General features: G+C 35.2%; 2 protein-coding genes and 1 long non-coding RNA gene across 3 annotated transcripts; 1 reads left to right on the plus strand and 2 right to left on the minus strand.

The window, feature by feature from the left end:
* Positions 1-1,128: 1,128 nt before the first annotated feature.
* On the minus strand, positions 1,129-2,653 carry LOC140037244 (uncharacterized). Its single transcript, XR_011841163.1, has 2 exons — positions 2,443-2,653; positions 1,129-1,748 (listed from the first exon to the last, which is right to left on the minus strand). It is a non-coding gene; the product is annotated as an uncharacterized lncRNA (long non-coding RNA).
* Positions 2,654-5,622: 2,969 nt separating this feature from the next.
* On the plus strand, positions 5,623-7,149 carry LOC113732096 (E3 ubiquitin-protein ligase PUB23). Its single transcript, XM_027257714.2, has one exon. The coding sequence runs from the start codon at positions 5,659-5,661 to the stop codon at positions 6,931-6,933; it is 1,275 nt and encodes a 424-aa protein (XP_027113515.1). The 5' UTR covers positions 5,623-5,658; the 3' UTR covers positions 6,934-7,149.
* A 5,095-nt stretch (positions 7,150-12,244) lies between these two features.
* Positions 12,245-22,674, minus strand: LOC113732097 (3-hydroxyisobutyryl-CoA hydrolase 1-like). Its single transcript, XM_027257715.2, has 14 exons — positions 22,487-22,674; positions 21,946-22,026; positions 20,656-20,724; positions 20,175-20,238; positions 18,687-18,766; positions 18,477-18,560; positions 17,816-17,900; positions 15,859-15,944; positions 14,586-14,707; positions 14,054-14,114; positions 13,774-13,872; positions 12,792-12,893; positions 12,668-12,709; positions 12,245-12,574 (listed from the first exon to the last, which is right to left on the minus strand). The coding sequence occupies exons 1-14, from the start codon at positions 22,523-22,525 to the stop codon at positions 12,437-12,439; spliced, it is 1,152 nt and encodes a 383-aa protein (XP_027113516.1). The 5' UTR covers positions 22,526-22,674; the 3' UTR covers positions 12,245-12,436.
* Between the last annotated feature and the right edge of the window lie 4,534 nt (positions 22,675-27,208).

Genomic DNA, 27,208 nt, shown 5'->3' on the forward strand with positions numbered 1-27,208 from the left:
TCCCTTGCGTGGATAACACATATTCTAAACTTGAATTCTTCTTCTTTTTCTTTTTCTTTTTCTTTTTCTAAGTAGAAGGTATTGAATTCAAAATCTTCTACTTAAAATTTTTCTCATCTTATGATCCAATCTAACTCTCCCCTCTAAACTTCAGTTCATTGATAGCCAAAAAAACCTCTCTCTCTCGACACACACACACACATATATACACACACGTATATGTATGTATGTATATGTATATGTATATAACAAATGACTCAAGAATGAAGTTAAGATCCTGGCAAGTGCCAATAGATTCTTTCTAAACCCCATCACGTCTCTCACAATCACTAAGTATTAATTTAAGGCAACATATTGATGTTTTGACTGAATTATTGTAATTTATTTTTCTGGATTTTGTACATATCTTTTTTTTTTTTACCGCATGAATGCATGTTGGAGGAGTTAAATTTAATATTCAAACAAGTCTTGATCCATAAAATATAATGAACCTTGAAAGCAGTATAGAATACATATACAACACCTCCCAAAAACTAACAAGTATTTTATCTTAAACTATTGTCATAAAACAATTGGAGTTCACTTCCCTTCCTGGTCATCACTTGGCACACTGATTTTACTCTGCCTCAACTAGCAGTCTATTTGCGACGCCTTTATTAGTTTTCTTTGATTTTGTCATTACGAGTATTAATTAGACTGAGGAAAATGGCTGGCAAGAGTTGAATCAGTACTTAAATATGGAAACCAAATAGAAAAAGATAAATGAAAATCTCTATTTATTTAAACAATTGTTGCCTCAGAAAGCACAATAGTTGTGCTCCTAATGTCTATTCTTCTTCTTCTCCAAATGGTGACAAATGAAAATTTTCCGGGGCATGTAAAGAATCTGTCATTCCATTGCTTCTCCATATTGAATTTTTGAAAATTCTCTCGATGTAATTATTTCTTGATTGTGACAGCCCCACCTCCCCCTAAGGCGAACCAAAGGGTTCGACGGACCGCCTGCCCAACTCTCGCCGGTACTTACTACAGTTCTCAAATAAATTACAACATTCATATCCAATAACAAAGGGTACAACCCTCAATAATAAACAAAAACATTTCCCAAGTTCAGACTGTATACGTACATACATTACAAATCTCAAATAGTGGTACAATTCCCCGAATAAGACAAAAGTCCTTAGTTCTCAAATAATTACAATTACAATATTAGGCTCAAATATTACATCTAATACTCATCAAGTGAATCGAATTCAAATTATACATGAGATATCCCTTCAGACACTCTTCCTTTGCCTCGAGCCCTGTGGGGAGAAAATTATTTTTGGGGCGAGCTAGAAGCTCAGCGAGTGTCCAATAAAATCAGTAATCAAATAAGCTTCACAATAGTGCATTTAAATGAGATTATGAATCAATAATCAAATGTACGTTTATTGCTCTTGTGAGTCAGTGAAATCATCATACTTAGAACTCCAACGCTCAAACAGATCCAGTCAGTCAAACAGTACAAGGGAGCCATTTGCTCCAAATAATCAGGGGTGGAGACGTTGGTTCTAAGCACACGAATTCCAAGTACTCATTTGAGCCAAAACATTTCATGGTCCACATGCAAGCACTGATATGCAATCGAGTATGCAATGCAAGAAATAGTTCGAAAAGTAACTTTGCAAATAGTTGAGGAATCACTCACCAACCACGGCTCATGAACCTCATCCATCATATATCATTGCCTTGCTCAAGTCCAAATCCTAGATCACAAATATCATGTCAAACAAAAGGAATTCTAAAAGCATCAAGTTCCTATCACCTTTTGGTATATTAATCACAATTGAAGCTACACTTATCCGATTGAAACGAATCTTATGGGGTTACGAAGCTAAGACCTATACCAACATTTCTTATGAAGACCTCTAAAGCCAACTCATACATTTTCATGGTCAAAAACCGAAATCTTAGAGAAAAATGGAAACTAGCCGTGAAACAGGGCTTAAGGGCAGTCAAGGGTATTTTGGTCATTTCACATGCTAAAGTACTCCAAACAATCTGAAATTTTGCAGGTAGTTAGCTAACTTATATATCTACAACTTTCATGTTTTGAGTAAGGGCCGATTCAGTCTCTCTCAAGGTCAAACATACAGTGCAAAAACAGGACAGATTACTACCATAATTGGAAACCCTAATCTGGAATTTATGCACACAAACCAGAAATTTTCTTTAGGCAAGTTAAACTAGTCTATAAAACTTCAATATATCTCATACTAAAGCTATCAAACCATGGCCAATCATTACTCATCATATAAAGGCAGAAAAATCCCCAATAAAACCGAAAATTCCATGATACTACCTCAAACCATAAACTTATCCACAAAACAACCTATTTAACCTCTCCAATCCATTAATACACAATTTATTGAAGTAAAGAGGAAGTTCTTGACAAGATACCTTCAAACCCCAAGAAAATTGGTAGCTTAGAGCTTGCTCTATCAAAATAACTCCACCAACCTCCTTAATCCTTCCTAGCTAGCACTTTGTACGGAGTACTTCGCGATTTAATCGATTGGAACTCAAGATAGAAGCAAGGAATTGAAGTGCAAGATGAAGTATTTCCTCTCCTTTCTCTCCCTCAAGTTGTTCGGTCCAGCCCAAGGAAAGAAAAATGGGTTTTGAACTCTAAATAAAGGCCAAAAGATGAAGACTTAATCACTAAGAAAAGCTGGACACGATAGAATCTGGCCGGATGGGAGGCCGGATTCAAGGCAGTAGCTGAACAAATTTTTTTTCAAACGGCCAACCCAATCCGGCCAGCAATCCGGCCAAGAACTAGCCAGATATGCGGCCGGATTCACCAAAAATGACTATTCACTAGAATTTTTTTCTTTTTTCTTTCTTTCGGGCGTCACATTGATCAGTTGGATGAATGACAACTATGTAAAATTTGAATTTAAAATTCAATTTTTGCACACATGTGATGAATCCAATGGTGATAGTATATACATTGTCAGTGTATATAAGATTTACTCATAGTTTATATCTTGAAAGTTTTAGAGAAGTTTCCTTGAAAGATTAAGTTGACATTTATTCAGTTAGTCCGCACATAAAACCACCACTAGTTTAACCTATGAAACTTCTGAGATCAAATTTAACCTATGAAAATTTGTCAATGCCCTGTGACATTTCAGAAAACTTGCCACCACTAGTTTGTACGTAAATAAGACTGAACAGATAGATAAACAGGGAAAAGAATATAATGTTACTCCTCGCTAATATGTTAATTATTTGAATGAGCACACAAAAGTAAGTGAGCTAATGTATTAAATACTAATCTTTTTGTATTACCAAACAATCTTTATACGTCAATGCTCATGTGTTACAAATATGGAACCTTATAGTATATTTCAATATTAATCAAACAAGCATCATCCATTGGTTTTCTCAAAATTGATCAGTATTGTTTATTATTAGCTCAAAGCCTTAACAACCACTAGTGTAAACTAAACTAGGCAGCCATTGCTGAAATTACCAGTTCTATGTATATAATTATTCTTCAGCTTTTCGGCCATGAAAAGATGCCAGCCTATCTGCTTGGATAGGCCACTTTGGGCCAACAGTTCGTACTTTTGTTCCATCTTCAATACTTTCATGGAACACAAACGTTGAATGGCGCTGCAATGTAAGACCCATATACAACTGTTACTGATTTCTTTGTCAAATACTACATATAATAATTTAAAAAAAAAAACTCTCACAAGAAATCATATTCATAAAAATAAAACAAATTATTAAACTTGAAAAAAATTTGTTTTTTTCGTGTAAATGCCTCACAGAAATGTATAATAATTGGTTGGCTTTCTCTTTTTTTTTTTTTTTGGTGGTTGGCTTTCTGTCTAACTCTGCCAAGCTGTCTTAATAGCCCAATTAAGTTGCAGTTCACGAAAACAAAACAAAAAAAAAAAAGGTTGAATTTCATTGAGAAATAGAGAGTCAGCGAAGCAGCTCAACAGTTCATTAGTAGCTAGTAACGTGTGGAAGAATCGAATCGCAGTCGTCGCCGGCGTCATGTAGGCAAGGTTTGAATAAAGGATACAAGCTTGTTTGAAAAAGCATTTATGTATATATTCTTGATTTTTACATGTTAATTTTGATTAATTAATAATTAGTTCTGTGTATTATTAACACCTGATCGATGCATGTCTTTCGCAACTTTTTAGATCTAATCTCATTCAGTAGTGCCTTGCCCCACTTGAAGGGTTGAAGTCAACCCTCCAAACGGTCCGCCATGTACTTGGTGAATATACACTAGTGGCTTAAAATCCTTAAATGCTTGACCCTCAAGTTTTAGGATACCCCATTTGTCCCCTCATGTTTGTGTTTGAGTTTTACTCAACACCAGCGATTTTTTGACTGTAGATGGATCGTTTGCCATTCATGCAATTGATTGATCCTCTATCTTGCTTTAATATGTGTATTTGTAAACTTTTAAATTCATACATCTTTCAAGTGCAAATATTGTAAATCTTATGCGTATACAAGTTGTGACCAATTCAATTGTTAAAGTTGACATATAGGGGATTAGATTATATTGTCGTAATGAATAAGAAAAGGAGTTGGAGGTAGCTTTGTTGTTTAAGTCAAATAACATGAATTTCAATGCAAATGTGTGTTTCTAATGATTTTGACTTGCAAGGTTCGTATGGCTTTTGAGTTTTCTAGGAGCAAAAACATACTTTTCAAAGTCAATTTTATTTGTTAAAACAAAAAAAAACTTATGGTGATGACATGAGAAAATTGTACTATAGATTAAGCTTAGGAATAAAATTCCGTCAAGTTATCAAAAGATATCAATTAGGTTACGATCAAGTTGAATTGGATATTTTGTCTTTTTTTTTTTAATGTTATGTTGGTGACGCGAAATGATATACGTGGTGCAAACATCCAATCAAAAACAAGAAAAATAAATGTATTTAATGATATAAGCATATGTTCCAACTTGGTCTTAGTTTAATACGTGATTCCAAATTTTTTTCATAATCTCAATAATAAAGAAACTGTAATATACATTACACAATTCATGCTTATCAATTCAAGCCACTTATAGCAAAAAGATTGCCCCAAGAAAATTAGATTCCATTATCTTCTCTAAATGTCTTTAAAATTTCTTTGCAATAAAAGTTCTATAAAACATATATTGATCATGTTTACTTTGTAGTCCTTATATCATATTATTTTGGATATCAAATAATTGTTTGCAATCCAAAAGTAGGGCCTTGAATGACTTCAATATATATATATATATATAATGGCTTCAGAGTCACATTTCGCCTAGAGGTAGAAAATGAAAAACAAATGATATTTACTTGGGCTTTGATAACTATTAGCAAATGGTTTGGGGCCAAATTGACATTGCATCTGTAAAGTAAGTACTCAAATGATATTTCCACATTTCATGAGGATAAAACTCAACGATGACAGACGTGAGCTTCCGTGTTCACAGTTTGCCCAGCTCGCAACAAGCATCTATTGAGTTTTGACTTTGATTCATTCTTTGTTTAGACTTTTTATTCATCTCTATTAAAATATACGGATCATTTATTGCATCTCTATCCTACGTATATAAAACGCAAGACAAATCTTCAACTCAGCTCCCTCTCCAGCCCAAGAATGGAGAAGTGCAGTCATCTTCACAATTCAGATCCGAATATGGATTTTCCTCAACATTTCAGATGCCCAATTTCCATGGAACTCATGAAGGACCCCGTTACAATCTGTACCGGGGTCACCTACGAGCGAAAAAACATCGAAAAATGGTTCAACTCCTACAAGAAAAATACATGTCCAGCCACTATGCAATGCATTGATAGCTTTGAGATGACTCCAAATCACACCCTCAAGAGGCTGATCCAAGCATGGCAGCAGAATGGAAAATCAAAATCATGTATTCCATCATCTCCAGCACAAGCTGCCAAGCACGAAGAATTAATTTCGCTTCTCAAAACTATCGAATCCACGCCATTTAAGGTAAGTCCATTGAAGAAGCTTAAGTCTGTGGTGGAAATCGGAGATGAAATAAAGCTTGATTTTAAAAAGTCAGGAGGCGTGGAATTACTTGTGAAAATTGTTGTACAGATTCTAGTTGAATGCTGTTCCGATTTTGTTGCCTTTCGAGCTTGTGAGGAAGCCATCGGAGTCTTGGATCAACTCCCATTATCTGACGAGGAAGAAGATTGTCAAACCCTTCAGTTATTAATGAAGCCCGAGTGCATAAAATCCTTTACCATCATGCTTCAAAGGGGTAGTGCAGAAGCCAGGTTTTGCATCGTTTCAATATTTCAGAAGATGGCTAGAGCTGATTTTCATTGGAACCATGCCATCAAAGATGAAGGGATTGATTTCTTCAAGTCACTTTTGGAGATTGTCTCTGACGAAATGTGCACCAGGGCGAGCTCTTGTGCCTTGCAAGTTTTGATAGATATCTTGGATGCATCCAAGAAAAGTAGATTACAAGCCATTGAAGCTGGTGCACTTTGTACCTTGATCGATCTTTTGCCTGATTCAAACAAGTCAAAATGCGAGAAAATAATGCTGTTGATCAAGTTGTTGTGTGAATGTGCTGAGGGCCGGTTAGCCTTCATTGAACATGGACTTGGAATTGCAGCAATTTCAAAGAAAATGTTGAATGTTTCAACTGCTGCTACAAAGATTGGGGTCAAGATTTTGTGGTTGATCTGTTTCTCTCATCCAACAGAGAATGTTTTGGAAGAAATGTTGATGTTTGGATCGGTGAAGAAGCTTGTGGCCTTGCTGCATATTGGTGGTTCATCAACTACAAAGGCTAGAGTCATAAAAATATTCAAGTATCATGGCAATACTTGGAAACGCTATCCTTGTTTTCCTAGTGATATTAAAGACTATTTGGGCTTGGGATATGACATCTGATAAAAAAAAAAAAAAAAAAAAGAAAATCAAATGTTCAAAATGTACATTAAGGTGAATTTTGGGATGAAAAACAGGAGACACTCATTTTTCTTTTAACAGTGTTGTATTTCGTTTTGCTTTTTTCATCCATGATTTCATGTCATGGATGTTCTGTTCTACTCAAGATTACTGGTCATGTACAATCTCTTTCGGAGGAATATACTTAATTTGCTTTTAGTTTCATGCTTCTCATAAGCCATAAAAGCATTTAATCTATTCTCTTCTTTTTTTTGCTTTCTGCACTTTTACCCTCATGTAGATTAGGTCTTTTGATTAAACTGCAGGTTAAATAAATAGTCAAGACCATCAAAAGAAATGATGATTGGTCTAGATGGTTTTTATCAGGGCTTTTTCAGTAACTCAATATTTTCAGTAACATTACTATGATATATGCATTTAAGCAAGGAAAAAAGATAGCCCTTCCCTAATATGAGATGTGTTTCAAATTTTTCTTTGAAAGTACAAATGGATGTGATTAGCTAGTCTGGCATATATTGCATCTAATCATGGTAATAATGAGATGAGAATAATTCTGAATCAATCAAAAAAAAGAAGGAAAAAGAGAAAAGCAAAGAAAAATACGAACAATTAAAATATGGAAACAAGAAATTAGGAAATTAATTCAAGAAACAAGTAAAAATAAAATAAAAATAAAAGGAATATATAGATGTATTTGACGATTGGAAGTTGACTACCGATAAACTATTCAGGTAATTGTATTTGTTACATTTAACTAATGAATCCGTCCGCTAGCTCCAGATGGCGGGGCAGCAAAGTTACAATGGAAAAGGAAAGATTTCTTGTATAAGAAAACGCGTTTTATTGATATCATCCAGGAAAAAGAAATGCATTGAGAGTGATTTGAAGTCACAAATATTCAGAAATCACAAGAGTCTATTTCTTGCTTCGAGTTGCAAGAAAATATATGGGCTTTGTTTGTTTAATCAGTTTTCTTTGAAGATTTACTTTCAAACCAAAAGGATTATGAAGTTCGTTATTCAATTACTTCAAAAAGAAAAAACCATTGTATTTATTAAGTCTGACTTGATCCCAAAGAGGAAAAGCAAAAGAAATGGTATTGGATAGAGCATGCAGTGTCTATCAAGGTAGTTGAACCATTAAAACTTTGTAATTAATTTTTGATTTTGGGAAAATGCCAGTTTTTATTCCTAAACTTTTGGTCATGGACATATTTCGCACTCAATCATTTTGGCGTAACACATTTAGTATCTGAACTATAAATTTTTGACCAATTTTATCATCAAATGAAAAATTAATCAATTTAAATGGAAATTGGGCATGGGATGAGCACGAACCTGTTAAGTAAAGAGTTTTGCATGACTTAAAATCAACAAAATAGATCGGCTATCTTTACTCTCTCAACTCCAATACCTTGCTTTCCAACTCCAATTCTTGTTCAAATTGATTAATTTCTCATTTGAAGATGAAATTGGTCAAAAATTGATAGTTCAAATACTAAATGTGTTATGCTAAAAAGTTTGAAAACAAAATGTGTTCATAACCCAAAGTTTAGGAATGAAAATTAGCATTTTCCCATTTGATTTTAGTCACAGAAATATCGCAATGAACGAAATTCCTAAATAATCAAATACTTCATCATGATCCATAATTGCATATGGTAAAATGTAACAAAAACATATATGATAGTTTTTTTTTTTTTTTTGGAGGGAACACAAATGATAGTTCATCATCTTATGAAAAATTAAATGAAGACAACTATCTCTTATATATTTGAGTTTTATTTCAGCTTGATATCGGACTACAAACTCAGATAAAAGTATAAATACTGGTGCCGATGCTACCTGATTTGTCAATACATCTTGACAAGTCTTTTAACTTTTTCAAAGACTCAGACACATTTACAAATTTGATGTCCAATAACATTAGGGTTTCATTAATTAGCTCTGACTATTTTAGTGAGAGACGTTTACTTTTTTCTTTTTTTTTTTGTCTACACAGGGGTGTCCGGGTCAATCCTTACGGGACCCGACTAATCCCCTGCGGCCCGGCCAGGTGCCCCAACCCGACCCAAGCACGATATGTGCGCAGAGGAATCCAGCAGAGCAGAGACTCGAACTTGGGATCTATTGGTCACCGATGGGAGGTGCTACCGCTGGACCATTCACGCGGGGCCAGTGAGAGACGTTTACTTGGTCATTCACTTTAATAGTAGGAGAGAGCTAGGAAAATCAAATAGGCAGAGACCACCTTAATTTTCCACAAACTGACACTTGTTTTTCTAATTAGACTTTTGTTGCTTTAATTGGCGCTTTGATTTTTTGGGACTTATGGAATATTCATTGAAATCGAACTGCATAGGTTGGTTGTTACAGACTTACAGTTAATAAATTGGAATTAAAGAGATGTCCACTTTCCCTGCAAATCCGTCTAAGATGAAAATGACAACCAAAGTGCACTGCAAACAACTGCAGAGTACGACTAAATTAAACTCGTATAGAGTCGAGGGAATAATGCATTGAGTGATATAAAAGAGGAAGTGCAAGGGAGAGAACTGATTTTGAGACCTTTCACTTATATTAAAAAAAATAAAAAAAAAACTCCTAAAAATTAATATTATTGGTAGAGAAAGGCAAAAAATGCGATTTTTATTTGACAAATGAGTTTTTCAGATCGAAATTCGTAGTTTGAAGATTATGTACGAAAAAAGTTGTATGTGGTTGTGTTTCCAGACATCCCTTTTTTTTTTCCCCCGAGAGTAAACCATTTGACAGCGATTGTATACTTGTCCTCCAAAGTTATAGACTCGAAAGCAGAAATTGGGCCTTGGGTAGAAGTACAAGGATACAATATAGGGGTTTGCTATAACTATCAAACAAGCCGATGATTTTGATGGTTTTGGAAATTTCAAAGCACTAAAGCACTTGGTCTCAACATGTGATCAAAGCCAGCCTTTGATGGTCAAAGGGAATCTTAGTTTAACCACCAAAACGACTAAACCAGTGATTTTTATTGGAGTTCAGTAGGAATTTATGTATTGCTAACATAAACACTGCTAATTTTTTTTTTAAAAAAAATGCTGTTTAACTACAACTCCATGTGTTGTTCCTTCAATTGTTTGGTCAATGCTAACTCATAGGCAAACCCCTTGGATTTGTTGTACTAAGTTTAAAAACAAATAAAAGTATATATATTTTTTCAAGAATTTGTTGGCTTCAATTTGTAGTTTAAACCCATGTTGAACCCACTTCAGATGGAGAAAAATTAGTCTTTTTTCTTTTTTTAGGTTGGATAGAGGAATAGTCTTACTAATACAGACAGCCCATTTTTGCAGTGGCATTGAGTCATTGACCTGCCGACCTTAGGCAAGGTTAGGTATGTCCACTGATTTCTTTCACTAAACAAAATTTTTAGTGTGCAGTCAAAGATTCATCTTCTTAGTTGTTTTATTTCGTAATCGATTTTTTGTCATATCCAGTTTCTTCAATATTAAAAGAATTATGTCTCTTTCAAGATTAAGACTCACAGATTGATCTTGATCTTAAGGCAAGATTCAATTTTCGCAAGAGATTATTTACATTATACTTGGAGAATTCTTTGCATGTGACAAACTAGGCTACAGGAGGTCAAGTAAACTGTAAAAGTCATATGGTGTTTTGATGATTCAATGCCATAGTCATAAAAATGGATTATTCCTTTCTGTCATTCATTTCTATATTCTATTTTCCTTCTGAGCATAATCATGACAGTTCCTTGAGGATTGATAATATTCACTTTCTTTTCCTTATCTGAATCACAAGTGGCAAGTTATCAGATACAACTTGTCCACAGCTGGTTTATTAGCTGGTTTTCTATAGGAAGGCTTGACCATTTCTCTGCACAAAAGTCTATCAAAGTTGCCATAAATGATCCTTCTGAACAACCTTTGAAGCATCAAGTTGAGAATTATTGAGAGTACGGGTGAAAGCTTAGGTCATCTGAAAATGAGGTCCAAGTATTAACAATTGGAGCAAGAGATGACTGATAAATTGCACCTCTATGGGTCACAACTATCACTAATTTATTCATTTTCTTGTAACAAAGGCCCCATTTGGCAAGTGAGTTTTTTAAATTTTTGTCTAAAACTTTACTGTAGCTTACTGTAGAAATTGTAGAAAAAATTTTTGAAGTGTGTAAATTTTTGGATATTTTGAAGTGTATATTTTAAAAAGTTTTTTGAGATTACTATAATTAAAGTTGTTAGAAAACTTGTGAAGACAAACTTGGCCAAAAACTTGCTTGCCATACAAGGCCAAAGTTTATAAACTGAACTCATTTTCTCTCCTTTTCTGCAATTTCGAAAACATGCTATGGATTAGAGGTGGCAATATGGATAAATGGTTCATAATTGGTTTTGACTTAATAGATGGTGGATGAAATTTATCCAATCCATTTAATAAATGGATCTAAATGGATTAAATAAAAACCAATTATCCATTTATAATCCATTTAAATAATTCTATCAAGACCAAAGCAGTATCAAAATAAGCATGGTGAACACAAATTCCTACAAATCACTTGCTCACTAAAGTGCAAGTTAGATAGCTTCAGAATTCTGTTTCAAGAGTTTTCTGCTTGATACTCTTAAGATCACATTGAACGCAACTAAAGAGCCAACCACTTAAAAAGGATTTACATATTTACACGGGGGCCAAAAAAAAAATAATTTCAGGCAAATAGGAGTCTAGCTCAAACCCAAATTCCAAATCCCAAAACCACTAGAGAAAATGATGATAATCATGTACGATATTAAATATTTCTCACTAGCTATTGCGTCTTCGCAAATGTTCGAAAGACAGGACAAAAAGGCGCCTGCAGCAACCACGAGTCTATGCACTGAACATGGAAGTTGTGGTTGCAAATGTGTAGCAATTTGCAAACTTCACCGATCTTGAAACCCTCCAAGCACACAGCACATTCCTTGTGGGGGTCTTCTTCCTTGTACTGGAAGATGAGTATTTATAGAAATGTCACATGCGTATTAGCTGTTTTTGAGAATGACTGTTTGAAGATGAGTTTTTATAGTTGGGTTCTCTGCCTGGAATCGAGTTGAAAAGCATGCAACAAGAAACATATGATTTTTAGTCAATTCCTTTCCGTTTCTTTTATTTGGTTTTTAAGTAAATGGATATATATGATTTTTGTGATTAATCCATATAAATCCATTTAATTTAATGATTTTACTTTGATCAACCATTTAAAACTAATACTATAAATGGATCATCCAAATCCATTTACTTATGAATTATATGGATGGATAAATGGATCTCAATCCAAATTGACACCTCTAATCACAATATTATGAATAATTCCGATCTACATCAAGAAAGCCTCTCAACAACACAAGGCATTATTATATTACCCTTGGAAAAATGTGAGGCATGTTGCTACATGTTATTACTATGATAATTGAACAGAATCAAGGGAATTTTCCTTTGGATGATATTTAGAGCTTTGCAATGGCATGATGAGGCAAGTTTGATCTTGGTGGGAGCTCCAGATCTTCCCAATCATCTTCATCTACCTTAGAGAAGTATCTGTCAACCATCTTGTCACTAACCAGCTCCAACTTAGAAGGTTGCCACTGGAGAGAGTGAGAGTGAGAGAATGTAAATTGGTTTAAACTTTCATATAAAGAATGAACTTTGTTGGCTAGATAATTTGGATTCCTGTCTACCTTTGGATTCCTGTCCTTGTCCAGCAATATAGCTCGACATCCCTGCACTTGCACACAGGTTTAGTCATCTGGGACTGGGGGAAGAAAGTAATAAGGAAAAGGACAGAATTGAATTGGTACACACCTCAAAAAAATCCTTGCTCATTTCGCCCCTCATGACATGGCAAACCATTCTATATTCACGAACAAGACATTTACCAACGCCTTGGAGCCTCCCTTCTCTAATCTACAATAAACAAGCAGAAGAACAAAAATTGTTTAATAAAACGAAAATCATCAAACTTTCCGGAGTACACATGATCACTGTGCCTAGAAATGGTATCTGGACTTCGGAATCATCAACTCACTGCAGCCCACTTCTGAGCTCCTCCTAGGAATATATCAATAAGCCATCTAAACAAAATTCTGCAAGTTAATCTCGAAAGGTTGATGGTGAACAGTACCACAGCTACGATATTCAAGTCCTAGTTTATCCCACCTCTATGAAGCATTTTCCACAACCTCCCAACCAGCCATAAGAACTAAATCGATCGAACTTGGCTTATTTAACAAAAGTGTCACTACAGACAGAGTAGCTTACACAAACAAAACAATGCATGCCCAGCGCATAGGATGTTATAATGCAAACGTGAACAAATCCTAAAAGTTCTATCACGCATAGGAGCATTAGCTAAATGTCCAAGATAAATAATTATTTCAAAAAGAACATAACATGATAACAAGCAGCCATAATGAACTTTTTCCCAGCAGTTTGCCTAATCCCACCACTTTTTATCTGCACCAGACGTAAAAATTGCTAATGCAATCCTTCGAGGTATTTGCAATTGTTATTTGATTTCTGAGTGAGAAGATACTGAGCCATTTTACAATCAGATAGCCAAGCCTTTTTGGTGGGATATGCCAATTGGATTCAATAGGATCATCATTATGCTCGTTTAAAGATTTTTTAGAAGTTACTCAAACAACCTGCATACTAAAGCATCAGGTCATGATAGATTGTAGCTAACCCATTTTGCATATATACATATTAGACCTTGTTGGTAAGGATTCAGACGCAATTTAAATCAAACAATTTCCGTGCCAAACAAATATCATTAAATGTTTACCGATCTCAATGAAATCTTTAGACTTGTAGGGGATGCTTTCTTCAGTGACTGGATAGTTGATAAGATCCAATCATCATTGCTGCCAGCAGCCTCCCTCTCCTAACAGAATTGAGTGCAAAATTGTTGGCAAGCACCATTGAAATTCTCAAGAATAAAATAAGAGAACCACTCATAAATCTAACTTGTAGGGTCAACAAAAAAAAAATCATTGGTACAAGCTAACAAACAAAATGGTTATTGGGCAATTTCTTTCAGAAAAGGGGAAAAATATTAAAATTACCAGTGTAGATATAATATCTTCGACAGTTCTTCGAGAAAAAGACTTGTTAATGATGGTCAACCTGTAGATATATTTCAACATTAATGAGGACGCTGACAGAAGACAAGAATGAAATAATGACTGCATGGAAAGGTAACACAGGTCCTAACTTCATAAGGTACTCTTCAATTACCAGGCATTACAGCTAAAGAAAGGAATATTAATCTGAATATATGCAGCGAACATTGAAAAATATTATAAAAGACTCAACCTACATTACCATTTATTACCTTTTTCCCTGCAGAAGCAATGCAAAGAACTGTTATTTCCACCACCACATATAAGAATAGACTTTTAAGACAATCATACAAAACTAGTCTTTTGAACTCATATACAAGACCCTTGACGTAGAAACAATAGCAAGAAAGATGCTAATTACAATTTACTAAACGTAAGAGCAAGCATCAAATTCACAAGCAGTTCCATTTTGACACAAGCAGAGGACATTCAAGGTAATTCGTATGCAATGATATCATAATTAACAGTAAACTACCTATGATAAAAGCTCTTCTCCTTCAAGGTTGGCACTTGTGAGAATTCACTAATGATTGAAGAAATAATACCGAGATCACTTGAATTTGCTTTATAGAGTGCCTCTTCGAGTGATGATATTCTCTGTCCAGAAAATAAGCATGATAGTAAAACAATCACACTAAATTAGAGTTTTAGACATAATAAGATGAGAAAGAAAAAGCTGAAAGAATATTTCAAGCTTTACATGAGTCTTTATTCTTACTAGTTGCTAGCCTAAATTATTGAGAAGTTTATTTAACAGATAATATGCCCAGAACATTTTCTTCAAGAGTTGTAGGAAAGGATTATTTAGGTCACCACAGACAGGGAAATCCTCACTGATTGCACTGGAAAAATTCCTCTATAGTATATCATAACAACTAGAACTAGGACAACTCGTGAAATGAACCACATGGCAGCACTCAAAAATGAAAATAATCTACAGATGGGATCCAAGGAACCTGATCTGTAGACTAAAATCATGTACATAATTTTGCAGGCCACAGAGAAGAATGAATGCTAAAATCAATATGTCATTCATACCCAAACACAGTTCTTTAATACAATGAAGAACCAGAAGAAGCCACAAAGGCAACTCAGGCAACAAAAAGAGCTTAGACAGAGTGATGCCCTCATAGATTAATTTTACGAGTTATGGAGTTAAGATTCCCTTCTCTGCTTGCTGAGTATTTATCTCAATACTAACACTAGAAGCTGAGCTAGTATAAAGGCAGATTAACAGCCTGCCCAACTGGGGTTCATCCAACCAAAATAATTTACAACTAAACAAGAAACAAAAAAAATTAAAAAATCCCCTACATGGTAATAAAACACAGATTCTTCTGCTTTAAAAAGGGGGGGAGGGGCGGTTGGCGGAGGAACACACATCCAAAGAAAGAAAAGAAAAAATCCACAAAAGCATTGGGTTGCATAACCTTTCTTTTTTGTTCATTTTTCCTCTTCTTTTCATAGTTTATTATCTTTATTTCACCATTTTGCTCAACCATCCAGTTACGTTACAAGCCTACAATTGAAGGTCCAGTCAATTTGCCCGAATCAGATGAGGTCAGAGACAACATTTTAAGTCTGAACAATCAAAAAAATTGATACCAATGACTAGCCACAAGCATATCAAGTTGAAAAGTACATGCAGATGGTCAAATTTGTAGAATTTTTAAGTCAAAAGTTGTAAGACCACCTCAAACTTAGAACACTAACTTCTCATTTCAATAGATGTTAGCAGAAAGACGTGCCTGTGCTGGAACAAAGTGAGTTGCTAGACCAGTGGCAAGCATTTCAGCACCATCAAGCCTAGCACCCGTGAGGCCAACATATTCTCCTGCCAAAGACATTCAATTACAATTGAAAAGGTATAATCAGCAAATAAACTCACCGTACTGATGCAAATGATATTTTCTCTAACAGACTAAGAAATGAGACAATGACTATCACGAGTTAAAACTGCCACAACAAATATGAGTAAAGAAGGTTATATAAATAGCAGTGAAAAGCAATGACTTATTCTATGTAGTAGTTAAATATGTACATATAGACCCAACATTAATGACATGTCTACCTGGGAAATCCTTTCATACGGATAAACATATATACATGTATTGCTTCTGTATCTATAATTAGATGTATCCACTTTTAAGCATGTACAAACGTTCCTGATTATTTATTGTGTGCTTTTATGTGTGTGCATACCAGACACTCATTAATTATATATAGCAAGGCCCGAACAGGATCTGGACAAATGAAAAAAGGGGCCTCTGGATCAGTTACAGCTAAGATTACATTATTATCAGAAAATGTCACTAGCTTATCTGGAACAACCTTCAACTGGATATCAAAAATTAAAGCTTAGTGAAATATGTGAAAAATAAGAAGCTTGGAAGTTTCGAAATTTAAACAGTATCTCTAGTGCCTATGGACTATCCTTTTGATAGGTAACACAATGTTTGCTGCATAAAAGCATGTAATTATTTACATGTAGCAATATAGTGGCCCAATAAATTTGTAAAGTATGACGTTAACTGTTCCAGAAAAGTATTCTCCCCATATTCCAGTAACAACCAATTAAAGAGCTTCCAGGCACAAAAAGGGAATCAACTTCAATCATTTGGTTTTTAATTGAAAAAATTTAGTACCAAGTTGATTAAGATCCCAGAACCAAACATCAATTAACCAAGGAGGCTAAGAGGATCAACCATGAAATAACCATCAGATTCCTCTATTCCTTGAACCAGTGAACACGATAAATTCAAAAGGCAAGTGACACACTGCAATCTCAGAGACCATTTAGTGTACACTAAAGTCTTAAAACTAAGCTTACCAAAAAAAAATCTTGAAATTAAAGGCAGAGAGGGAAGGCGGAGAAAGAACAGAACTAGAAAGATTGTCAATTTTTTCAGTCCAATGAGACTGATCATATTTGAAAGTACTTTATTGTAAAAGGGCCCATTGCCAGAACAGCTAACATCATCAAACATGCCAAACCAAGAACATAATCAATGAGAAAAATATGAGGCAGGCAAAATTGTGGCAATTGAGCTAAGAGACAATGTATAACAGTTTTTAGACCATGGATTTCAACATGAGAATCATTATCAAATTACAAATGTTTCATTTTAAATCCGCTCAAACATTGAAACTCAAACCCAGCTTGCCCTTTTTAGTAAAGCACATGCAAAGTCTCTAAGGTTTAAAAGGCTGACACAATCTTTGACACAACAAATATACCATTGACTTGTATAAACATAAATAAAAACAGTTGGAACAGAAGCAGCAGAATCAAGTATTTTCCGATAATTTCTCACAATAAAAATCAAGATTACTCTTCTGAATGCCTCAACACACACTTCCAACCAAATATTGCTGAACATATAGTTTATATAATCATTTTTATGGTAAAATAATCAACAAAAGGGTCTAATGCTTATGTAATGTACGGCAAATCAAGTCAGACTCAGGTTCAGACTTCTCACCAATGGGTTAAGTATCTTGGAATGTAGGACTAAGTGAAATTAATGTTCACTGTTATTAAGTATATAATTACTTGCAACGTATAACCTTAATTAACATGGTGATCAATATGGAATCAGGTAAAGTAGGAGGTTATCAACCCTGTACCCTTGTCTGCTTTTGTTTAAAAAATGTTCACTTCCCTAAACAGAAACGAGCAAACAATAAAAATGTAACTGGAATTACCCAAGAAGCCAGGGAGTTTTGATAGGAAATAAGAGGCACCAATATCAGGGAAAAGTCCCAAGGCAGTTTCAGGCATGGCGAAAACCTACAAGAAAGTCAAAGCAAGGAGATTATAGTCAAGAAATTTCACTGAAATCCAAATCAATTATAGCATGAGGGAGGAGAAAATAATAAGTAAACTGGAAATTGAGAAAGTAATAGCATCATATTTTTTGCTGGCGATAGGAGGCAAGAATGCCAATACGCCTTCAGATATTAACATATTATAACCTTAAAAAAGCAGTGCAGTTTATCAATTTTATTTTCTTCTGAAAATTCAATTTATTCATACTTCTCAGGCAAAATATTTTGGATCTTTTGAATGGGAGGAGAGGATAATCATGGATTCTAAAAGACATCTAACAGATATCCAGGTAACAAATGAAAATTTTATCCACTCAGTGTTGAGAGTTCAAATCCCAACTTATCCAAACACAGAAATCAGAAAAGATAAGTTTCAGAAGGGGATCAACTATCAAAAACTTCTGATATAAGTAGAGAAGATGAAAAGAAGGAGAAAAAGCAGCGATCTAAAATCTGCAACATAGCAAATACATTAATTTAGACACAGGAGAATTGCACACCAAGTACTTTCACAGGAAACAAAGAAAGAAGTACCTACCGAATTCTCTGTAGCAACTCGGAATCTACCATGGATTGAAACACCCGCTCCTCCACCCATGACAATTCCATTAAGAATGGAAACCTTCAAAACATTGGTGATTAATAGTGAGAATATAGGAGTATTTAAAGTATCACATACCAAAACCTTCAAGAGTCAAAGGTCATAAACAACAAAATGCAAAGCTTCATCATGATTATAAATTAGCACCTGTGGCTTACTGTATGTTGCTATCAAATAGTTCAAAGTGAATTCTGTACGGAAAAAATGTGCACCTAATCTCCAGTTTCCTGATGCAAATAACAGTAAAGTATCATAAGTTATAGGTAATAAAGGTTCTTACGACCAACTGAAATTTCTTGACATAACTACAATTGCAAATAAGCTGGAGAATTTAAGTATTGAGAAATAAGAACCTTAGTTAAAGTATCTATTGTTAACTGACCAACTTCAAAACTTCTAATCATCAACTAGACAATTCAGAATTCTATTAAATACCACCTAGATCCTTACAGTTCTAAATGTCATTCAGATTTTCTTTTGGTAACTTTTCACGTGTTAAGTTGCAACGAATTTCTTTATTGACAAATTTATCTCCAGAAAGTGTGATTGAATACAGAGACAAACTTCTAGAACTTCTACTAAAAATTAATTTGGTTAGATGTTTGAGCATGCACACTCAAAGTTATCAATTTTTCAATGTATAATAGTACTCAAAAGGTCAAATTCTGATAAAGCGCTGCCTATAAAATTCCGACCAGACAAAGAAGGATGTCAGTTATTTGAAGGATCAAAACAAAACTTACAGAGCAAAGATAAAGAAAAAATATGCATTCTATACTCATATTTTATCCTTTTTACTCACCGCCCACTGTTGGTTCTTGAAAACACTCGGTTGGATATGGACATGCATAAATGCAAACTTAATAGCTTCAGGTTTATTAAGAGTATTTTTCATGCAAATAACATTTCCAGAAGAATTAAGGAAATTTGTAAACTTTCTGAATAAATGCAAATATGCATCAGATCTATTCAAGAACAAATAAAGGAAGAGAAAAAGGACCAAAAAAAGGAGATCAATGGTATACTGAAAACCTTTAACCAACAGTATGAGTTAGACAAGCAAAATAATTAGATGTCATAACTGAATTGAAACACAATCATAAGAAAATGCATTTTAGTATGCAAACAAGCCTGCAATACAAAATTCAATGCTTAATGTCTATTTGTATTATTTCAAGCATTTTTACCCTTGACAAACTTTTCAAGTGTAGGAAAATAAGAGAAGGGTTCTGAGTGACAAATAAAAAATCCTAAGGAGAAAGGTAATCCTTAAAAAAATCTTAAGAGATATTTTTCCAATTTTAAGAGATTGCAAATTCGAGTGCCTAACTGGGTAAAAAAAGGAACAAAAATAGCACAGTCAATATAGCTCTGACTAAACTTGCAAATTAAGAGGTGCTTCAAACATATTGGATAATCTATCATCTGAAACTTTGGGGCTAATTTTCTTTCAGTCTCCTACAAGATTGGAATCAACTAATATTTTCACTACTTTGTTTCAAGACATTCATACACAGGCATGTTAAAGTTACATCCAATCCACCCTAAACTGAAGGATCAACTTTGGGTCTTATCATCTGGAATAGAAAACTTTAGTTCAGCCAAAAAGACAATTAAAAGGAAGAAAGAATCCACCTTGACTAATATCACGAACCACATTTGCAACATCGCCTCCAGCACAGAATGCTCTTCCTATTCCCTAAGATGATAAGCCGGAAAAAGAAAAAAAATCGCTGAACAATACACACCACTTCAAAAAGCAACAAAACAAGATCTTGGCAACCCCATATTAATTTACCAAGCAACAATTTTGGGGTAAAGAAATTGCTTAGATGTTTCAAAGTGAAAGATCTGCCAATTTTTAAACTCATAATTAACATTCTTTAGTAAACCAATCATCTACATCTACCATAGGCCCAAACACAGTACAGAGAAAGCTACAGTGCCTTAACAAGTTCCAAATTTATCAGATCATGGCAAAACAAAATCCTATCATTGACACTAAAGGACATTTGGTCCAAGAAGGATGTTTTGCTCGACCTTCTAAGTCAAGTATATAAGAAGGATCTCCTTGCAAAACCCTAAACAATCAGAGAAGTATGAAGTTGCAGTTTACCTTCAAAACAATCAGCTTTACACTCAGATCCTTCTCAGTTTCTAGGAAAAGATCCAGCAGTCGAGATACCTGTAACAAGACAATCAACAAAGCTCTAAGATATTTATTAAAGTTCAGATACAATTTTTGCAAATGCTTGCGTCACCCTTATGGTTTGTGTGACTAGCAAAATCCTTACTGTCGGTTTAACAAGATATCATCAAATAATATTTTAGCATGAAAATATTTTAATTGCAAGCATCAGATGAAAAATCAAACTGCATTCATTGAAATCTGCAGTATTTTGAGTGAGCTACCGTAGGGGATATATACAAGCCAAACTAGAAACTCTAAAGGTGAGAAAATGATATTCAAAACAGTTGGAAAACTGATAACCATTATGGCCACTTGACAATACAGACCTGGCACATGAGTATTCAATAAACGTATAAAATTAACTAAACGCACAAGCCTCAGTTACACACAAAGACATCGAAATGCCAAACTCAAAACAGTTACTCCTTCAGCATGGTAGTGGTCAATCATAACATCGCCAGTCCTTATTGATTCCCATTTAAATCACAATATTCCTTGAAAGCACAGAAAATTAAGCATTTCTTACCAGATAGAATATCCATGAAGGTTTAAACACTGAAATATATGCATGCAAAACCTTGTCTAGGTTATGAATTTGATTTGTATCTAATTATCACATAAAACAACAACATAACCGTGCTTGAGGACCAGGAATGTAGATCATCGGACCCATAATAAAGCAACATGATCAAAATGGTAGCAAGATAGGACATTACAGGCCATAGATTACTAATTCATGCTTCTGGAATAAGTTGATACCAACTCCATTGCTTATTCCACTTACTGCTGTAGCCTCCATATAATATGCAGCATCAGAGAATTAAAACCGAATGTTTACAACGCACACCCTTCATCAGAAAAAGAAACTTCCTCTCCAACATGAGGTTCGAAAATTACACACACTTTCAAAGAGTCAATGTACAAGTATGAGAACCTCAAAAACTGACACACTTCAAACTGCATTAGAATTTGAATGACAAACTGGTTTAGGTTAATACATATCATCCAACAGGTCACCACTAATTGAAAAACCTAAACATGCATGATCAATCACTGAATCCAATTTATGCAACAAAGTGAGCCCTATTTGCCCAATGAAAAAAGTAACTGAATACTGTTGTTAAATATTCCTTATATTCCTTGCATTGTACAAGAAGATATCAGTGCAAGAGAAACCTAGAAAAGAAACATGTCTCATAATTACTAAACACATACCATGGGAAAATTCAATGCATTCAACTGCTTAGGCCTGTTCAATACCCAAATTCTTGCAGATGACTTCTCTTCCACCAAAATCTGCCAAAACCCATTATTAGAATTCAATAACTGGACGAAGAATCCAAATAACTCCATTTTGAAAAAAAATCTATCTTGGTAAGGCATGGAATATCAAGTATTGCATCCTGTAATTCCTCAACACTAATTTATGCAATTCATTAACTTCATCAAGACACAAAAGAGTGCAAAACGCCACTATAAATTAAGTATGGCACAACTAACAATATCTCCATAGAATATATAAGCTTCTTGCCCATTTTCTTTAAACCATACAAAGCCCAATAAAAATTGACATCAGTTCCACCAAATTCCCTGTAAAATTAGTGCAAAATTTCAGAAAGTTTCAATCTTTCCAATGAAAAAGATGCTTCAAAATCCCATGTTTTATTTGTTTGCCCCACTAACTTAACACAGCATCAGAAGTAACCAAAAAAAATATTAAAGGAGTCTACAATTTGAATTTAAGAAAAAAAAATACCAGTTCAGTTTCAGAGCTGGTGGGAGTCACTGGAGCCATGATTCTTGAGCTTTTTAAGGTTTGGATTTTCAGTCGAACAATTTAACGAAGTAACTTTGGTAGCTTCTGTTCATCTGTTGCCGGAAATTTTGATGGTTTAGATTATACAGAGAAGTGCATGTGAACTGTGAAGTAAAATGAAAGTGGGTAAAAGAATGTATTAAAATGACCGCGAGTTATTTACTGGGCTATTGGACCCTCACACATTTTGGATGAAAAATTGGGCTCCCTTCTGAAGGATTCGGCTTAATATGGAAACCTATGTGGGTTTGGGCTTGGATCTTTAATTGCATTCGGCCAAAGAAACTCACAAATAACCAATTAGAAGTGGTGCAAACTAGTGGACCCCAATTGAGTTACTTGCGAGCTTGTTCCATCCACACTTGCCATATTTTAAATTAAATCAAACTCAAGTAGTGCACTATTTAAATTTGATTTGATTCAATCGCACCCCTAACTAAAATGAACTCTTCCTTTTTATGGATGTTATTAGTTCTTTAAAAGCTCTTGAACAAAATATTAAGTACTTATATTCTTTAAAAAAATTTTAGCAATCATTGATGGGTAGAATTGGCATTTTAAAAAATTTTACAAAGCTTTCTATAGCTTTCCATCCAAATTAGACCATAAACGGCGAAAAACTTTTTAAAGGTGTAAATGCAAAATTCATTTGTCGAATCAGCCCATTTCTATTTTTTTCTATCCAATAGAAAAGTGGCAGACTACTAAAAGTTCCTTATTTCTCGCAATTTTTTCTCATGAAATCCTATCTCCCAAACAAATTGTAACGACTGGAACTAAAGATTTAACCATCTGAAGTGTACATTTTAAATCAGTCAGCCCCTTTTCTTTCAATAATTGTTAAAATGGCACTTTCACTATCTTCCTTTACTTTATTCCTTTATGCTAAAGTCTAAAAAAATGTCGCTATATAATGAAAAAAGAGCCCTAGTGGCAATACCGAACTCGACAATGCAGCATAAACTTAATAACCACTTACCATGTGAGCATCTTTGCTTTCAGAGGAGTGTGTGTTGGAATAATTTGTCAAATGAAACGGAATTATGAGACTTGTTAATTTTGAATTTGAAAAGTTAATTCGGACTCAAAACATAAAGATCCATTGAATAACTCAAAACTTAAAGATCTGCGTGCAAATCCGAGTTTGATACAAGCCAAATCCAAAGTGTGGATTTTGTTCTATGAGTCCAAGAATTCTGGGCTCAAGATTTGCATGTTGATCCATGGGCGAATCTTATGCGGTGGTTAGTTTTTACGAAACGTTATTTGGCACCTTTTCATGTTTGAAGAAGTTCAAATGCCATCTTCTTATGCCCAAGACATGAGTGAATAGGTCTAATCACTTTGTGATCTTTGTTGTATGTATGTTTTACTATAAATAACAAGTTTCAAGCAAAAAAAACTAACTAGAATTGTAGTGGGGCCAGTCCGCGGGTGCCACGTGTCAGTTCGGACGTGGTAGCCTGTCAGCTTGAACAGGATAGTTCGAGAAAGGGGGATGCCAGTTCGCGCATGGCCGCCGCCTCCCCGCTGGATGGGCCTAGTGGGCCGTGGCCCTTGAACCCTTCGGAGATGGTAGACGGAGCCCTAGGGAGACTCCCTCTTGACAAGGACTCATGCTCCTACAAGGAAACTATCATCAAGGACTCTATAAATACACCATCCCAAGGCAATACTAGGTACGCCATATATATAGCATCTTATGTTGTTGCTCCACTCTTGAGCTCTCGCTGACTTGACCGTCAGAGCTACTCCGGGGAACTAGCCCCGCCGTTCATCTTTTTTGCAGGACAGTTCGCTCGCTCCCTCTCTGTTAGTTCGTTCGCCTCGCTTACCCTGCCAGCGTCAGTTCACTCTACTGTAGTTCGCTCAACACACTGCCGCTCAGTTCGGACACGCTCAAGAATTCTGGGCTCAAGATTTGCATATTGATCCATGGGCGAATCTTATGCGGTGGTTAACTTTTACGAAACGTTATTTGGCACCTTTTCATGTTTGAAGAAGTTCAAATGCCATCTTCTGATGCCCAAGACATGAGTGAATAGGTCTAATCACTTTATGATCTTTGTTGTATGTATGTTTTACTATAAATAACAAGTTTCAAGCAAAAAAAACTAACTAGAATCATTGATTTTTATTTAGTTTGAGAAACTTGACATTTACTATCAACTTTTTTTTCTCACTTTGTGTATCCTAGGGATAAATTGCCATATCCCCACCACAAATACTTAGTGTAGTAAGGGCAATTAGAACCTTAATGATAGTGATAATTTCAAACCGCAAGAGTTTCTCAATTCTTCTTTTTATTTTGTGAGACTTTTGTTTTAGAATTTTTTGTACTTATAATGTGCATTTGTACTACTTATGTCAACAGTAAGGATTTTATACTTTTGAATACCCATTTCTTGACTTTTGATATTAGTCTTTTGGCTTTAAAACTAGTTAGTATATAGGAGCAGGACGAGCCGAGGATCCCTCTCCCGCTCCCCACCCCATCTTCAGACAACTACCTCCCATCCCCCTCTTCCTAGTTCTTCCGATCCTCTCTCGGCTCACCCCAGGTGCCCACAAATGGCAATTTTTTTCTTCAAGTTCCATTGTTTCCAAACTTACAACAATAAGCCACAGTAATAGCATGCAGCAACCAAAGCTCATAGCAATGCTCAAAAGTCGCACGCTTATAACTACTATTAGTAACCTATATCTGTTTGGGCTATTGGCCATCATCAATGACTTAAAGTTATGTTGGGGTGGGAGATCAAGGATTCAAACATTGTCTCCTATGGCATTGCCACTACGTGGCTTCATTGGGGCATAGTACACCTGTTTGTCCGATAGTTGGTCAGTTCCTACCGGTTCCCGTATTGGTTCATTTAGCTCTTCTCCTAAAATGAGTTAGAGTAGGAGTAGGAGCAGAGTAGATGGTGACAATTGACCCACAAAAAAACTACTATTAGTGAATGCCGACCTACTATTACTGCTTTTGCCTTCACATCATTTTGCTAGGGCTTGATTTTTACTCTAAAAAATTGTTGCTCACTAAGATTTGGACTAAGGGATAGTGATGATGGATCAGTCCTCAACGCTTGAGGCTAAGTAAGAGATCTGTATGGGAAGGGGTGTGAATTTTTGAGATATGAGAGCCTCAAAGAGAGAAAAGGCGGCAAAGAACGAGAAGGAGAGGCGACGAAGAGTGTGATTGCGAAAAGTTGCTGCAAAAGAAAAGAGGAAGAATAGACTAGAACATCAGGTTTCTTGACTTGTCCACTATAATGTGTTAGGAGAGGAATAGATTGGATGGTTCGGAAGAAAGGAATGTGAGCGAAAGATCATAAGTTCGAACTCTCCCACTTACACTAAAATTTAAAAAATAATTGTTAATATATAAAATGATATATACTCCCGCATCACGTCTTATTTTAACCTGAGGGAAAAAAATTCCCCCCTCCCCGATTTCCACCCTTGCCTCGCATTTCCTCCAATCCTATTACTCATACCTGCTTCAGTGCCATCTCTATTAATGTACGTTAAAAACACCCTTTTTGGAAAATTGAAAATGTGCCAATATAAAATAAAATAAATAATATGAGTGCCATCTTTTTCTTAGTACACTTGATTGCATCTCCAAGCTCACTAAGTAACAAAATACAACAAAGCCGTCTAAGTTACACTACTGTTGGTCTCTGCCACCTTTTTGATGCACTAAAAATAATGAAAATATCACCAATTTAGTCCCTAAACTTTTTCACTAACAACAATTTGATCCTTCAAAGTTTTTGCATATGTAATTGGTCCTTAAAGTAAAATGTCTATACTAATAAATAAAGGACCTTTTAGGTGGCGCACCCCAAACATCTTTTTCTCACTCGGACGGGCGGCTATTTAGGACATTTTTTGAAGAAGATATTGTGGCCTATCAATGATGAGATACTAGCAATAATAGTAATAAAAAAAAAGTACCATTAAACGATTCTTACTCTTTCGCTCTTTGCAGTCTCAGCCATGGTTCAAAGTCTCGGTTGAGTCGTCTCGTCACCGTCTCGGGCCTTCCGATACGATATCGGGACGATATGATTCCAAGATACTCGACTCGCTGAGACGTCACCGTGAAGGGTTAGAACGGCCGAGTCACACCTAATCACTCCGAGTCATCCCGAGTCAACTCGAATTTTTATTATTTTTACTAATTTTTTAATTATTTTTGTTTATTATATTTTTTACAAATTTTAGAATATTAAATATTTCAAAAATTTGCGTCTCGCCGAAACCACGATCGATATGCCGAGACGATATGGAACGGTCCGGACTGAGACTGCAACCGCTACGCGACTTTGAACCATGGTCTCAGCAGCTCCAAGCAGATCTCTTAGTAGCTCTAAGCAGATCTCATCATAGGTAAGGTTCCCAGTTCATTAGCTTTGTGTCGTTAAGGTGAGAGGTCAAACTCCCAAGGTCGCAAAGCAAGATAAGAAGAAGCCCTGCCGTCGTGCCTACAAACGTATGCAATACAACTGCTGCTTCGTCACTACCATTGTTGGCTTTACAGAGAAGACAGAGGGGGGCCAAACCCATCGCAAAAGTAAACATGAAGACAGATGTATGGTAGTTTTAGTAGGCGAAATTCTATTTTGAGCTTGTTGCATTGTTATGTTGATGACGTCA

The sequence above is a fragment of the Coffea arabica genome, chromosome 2e (assembly GCF_036785885.1).
Source record: "Coffea arabica cultivar ET-39 chromosome 2e, Coffea Arabica ET-39 HiFi, whole genome shotgun sequence".
Taxonomy (NCBI): domain Eukaryota; kingdom Viridiplantae; phylum Streptophyta; class Magnoliopsida; order Gentianales; family Rubiaceae; genus Coffea; species Coffea arabica.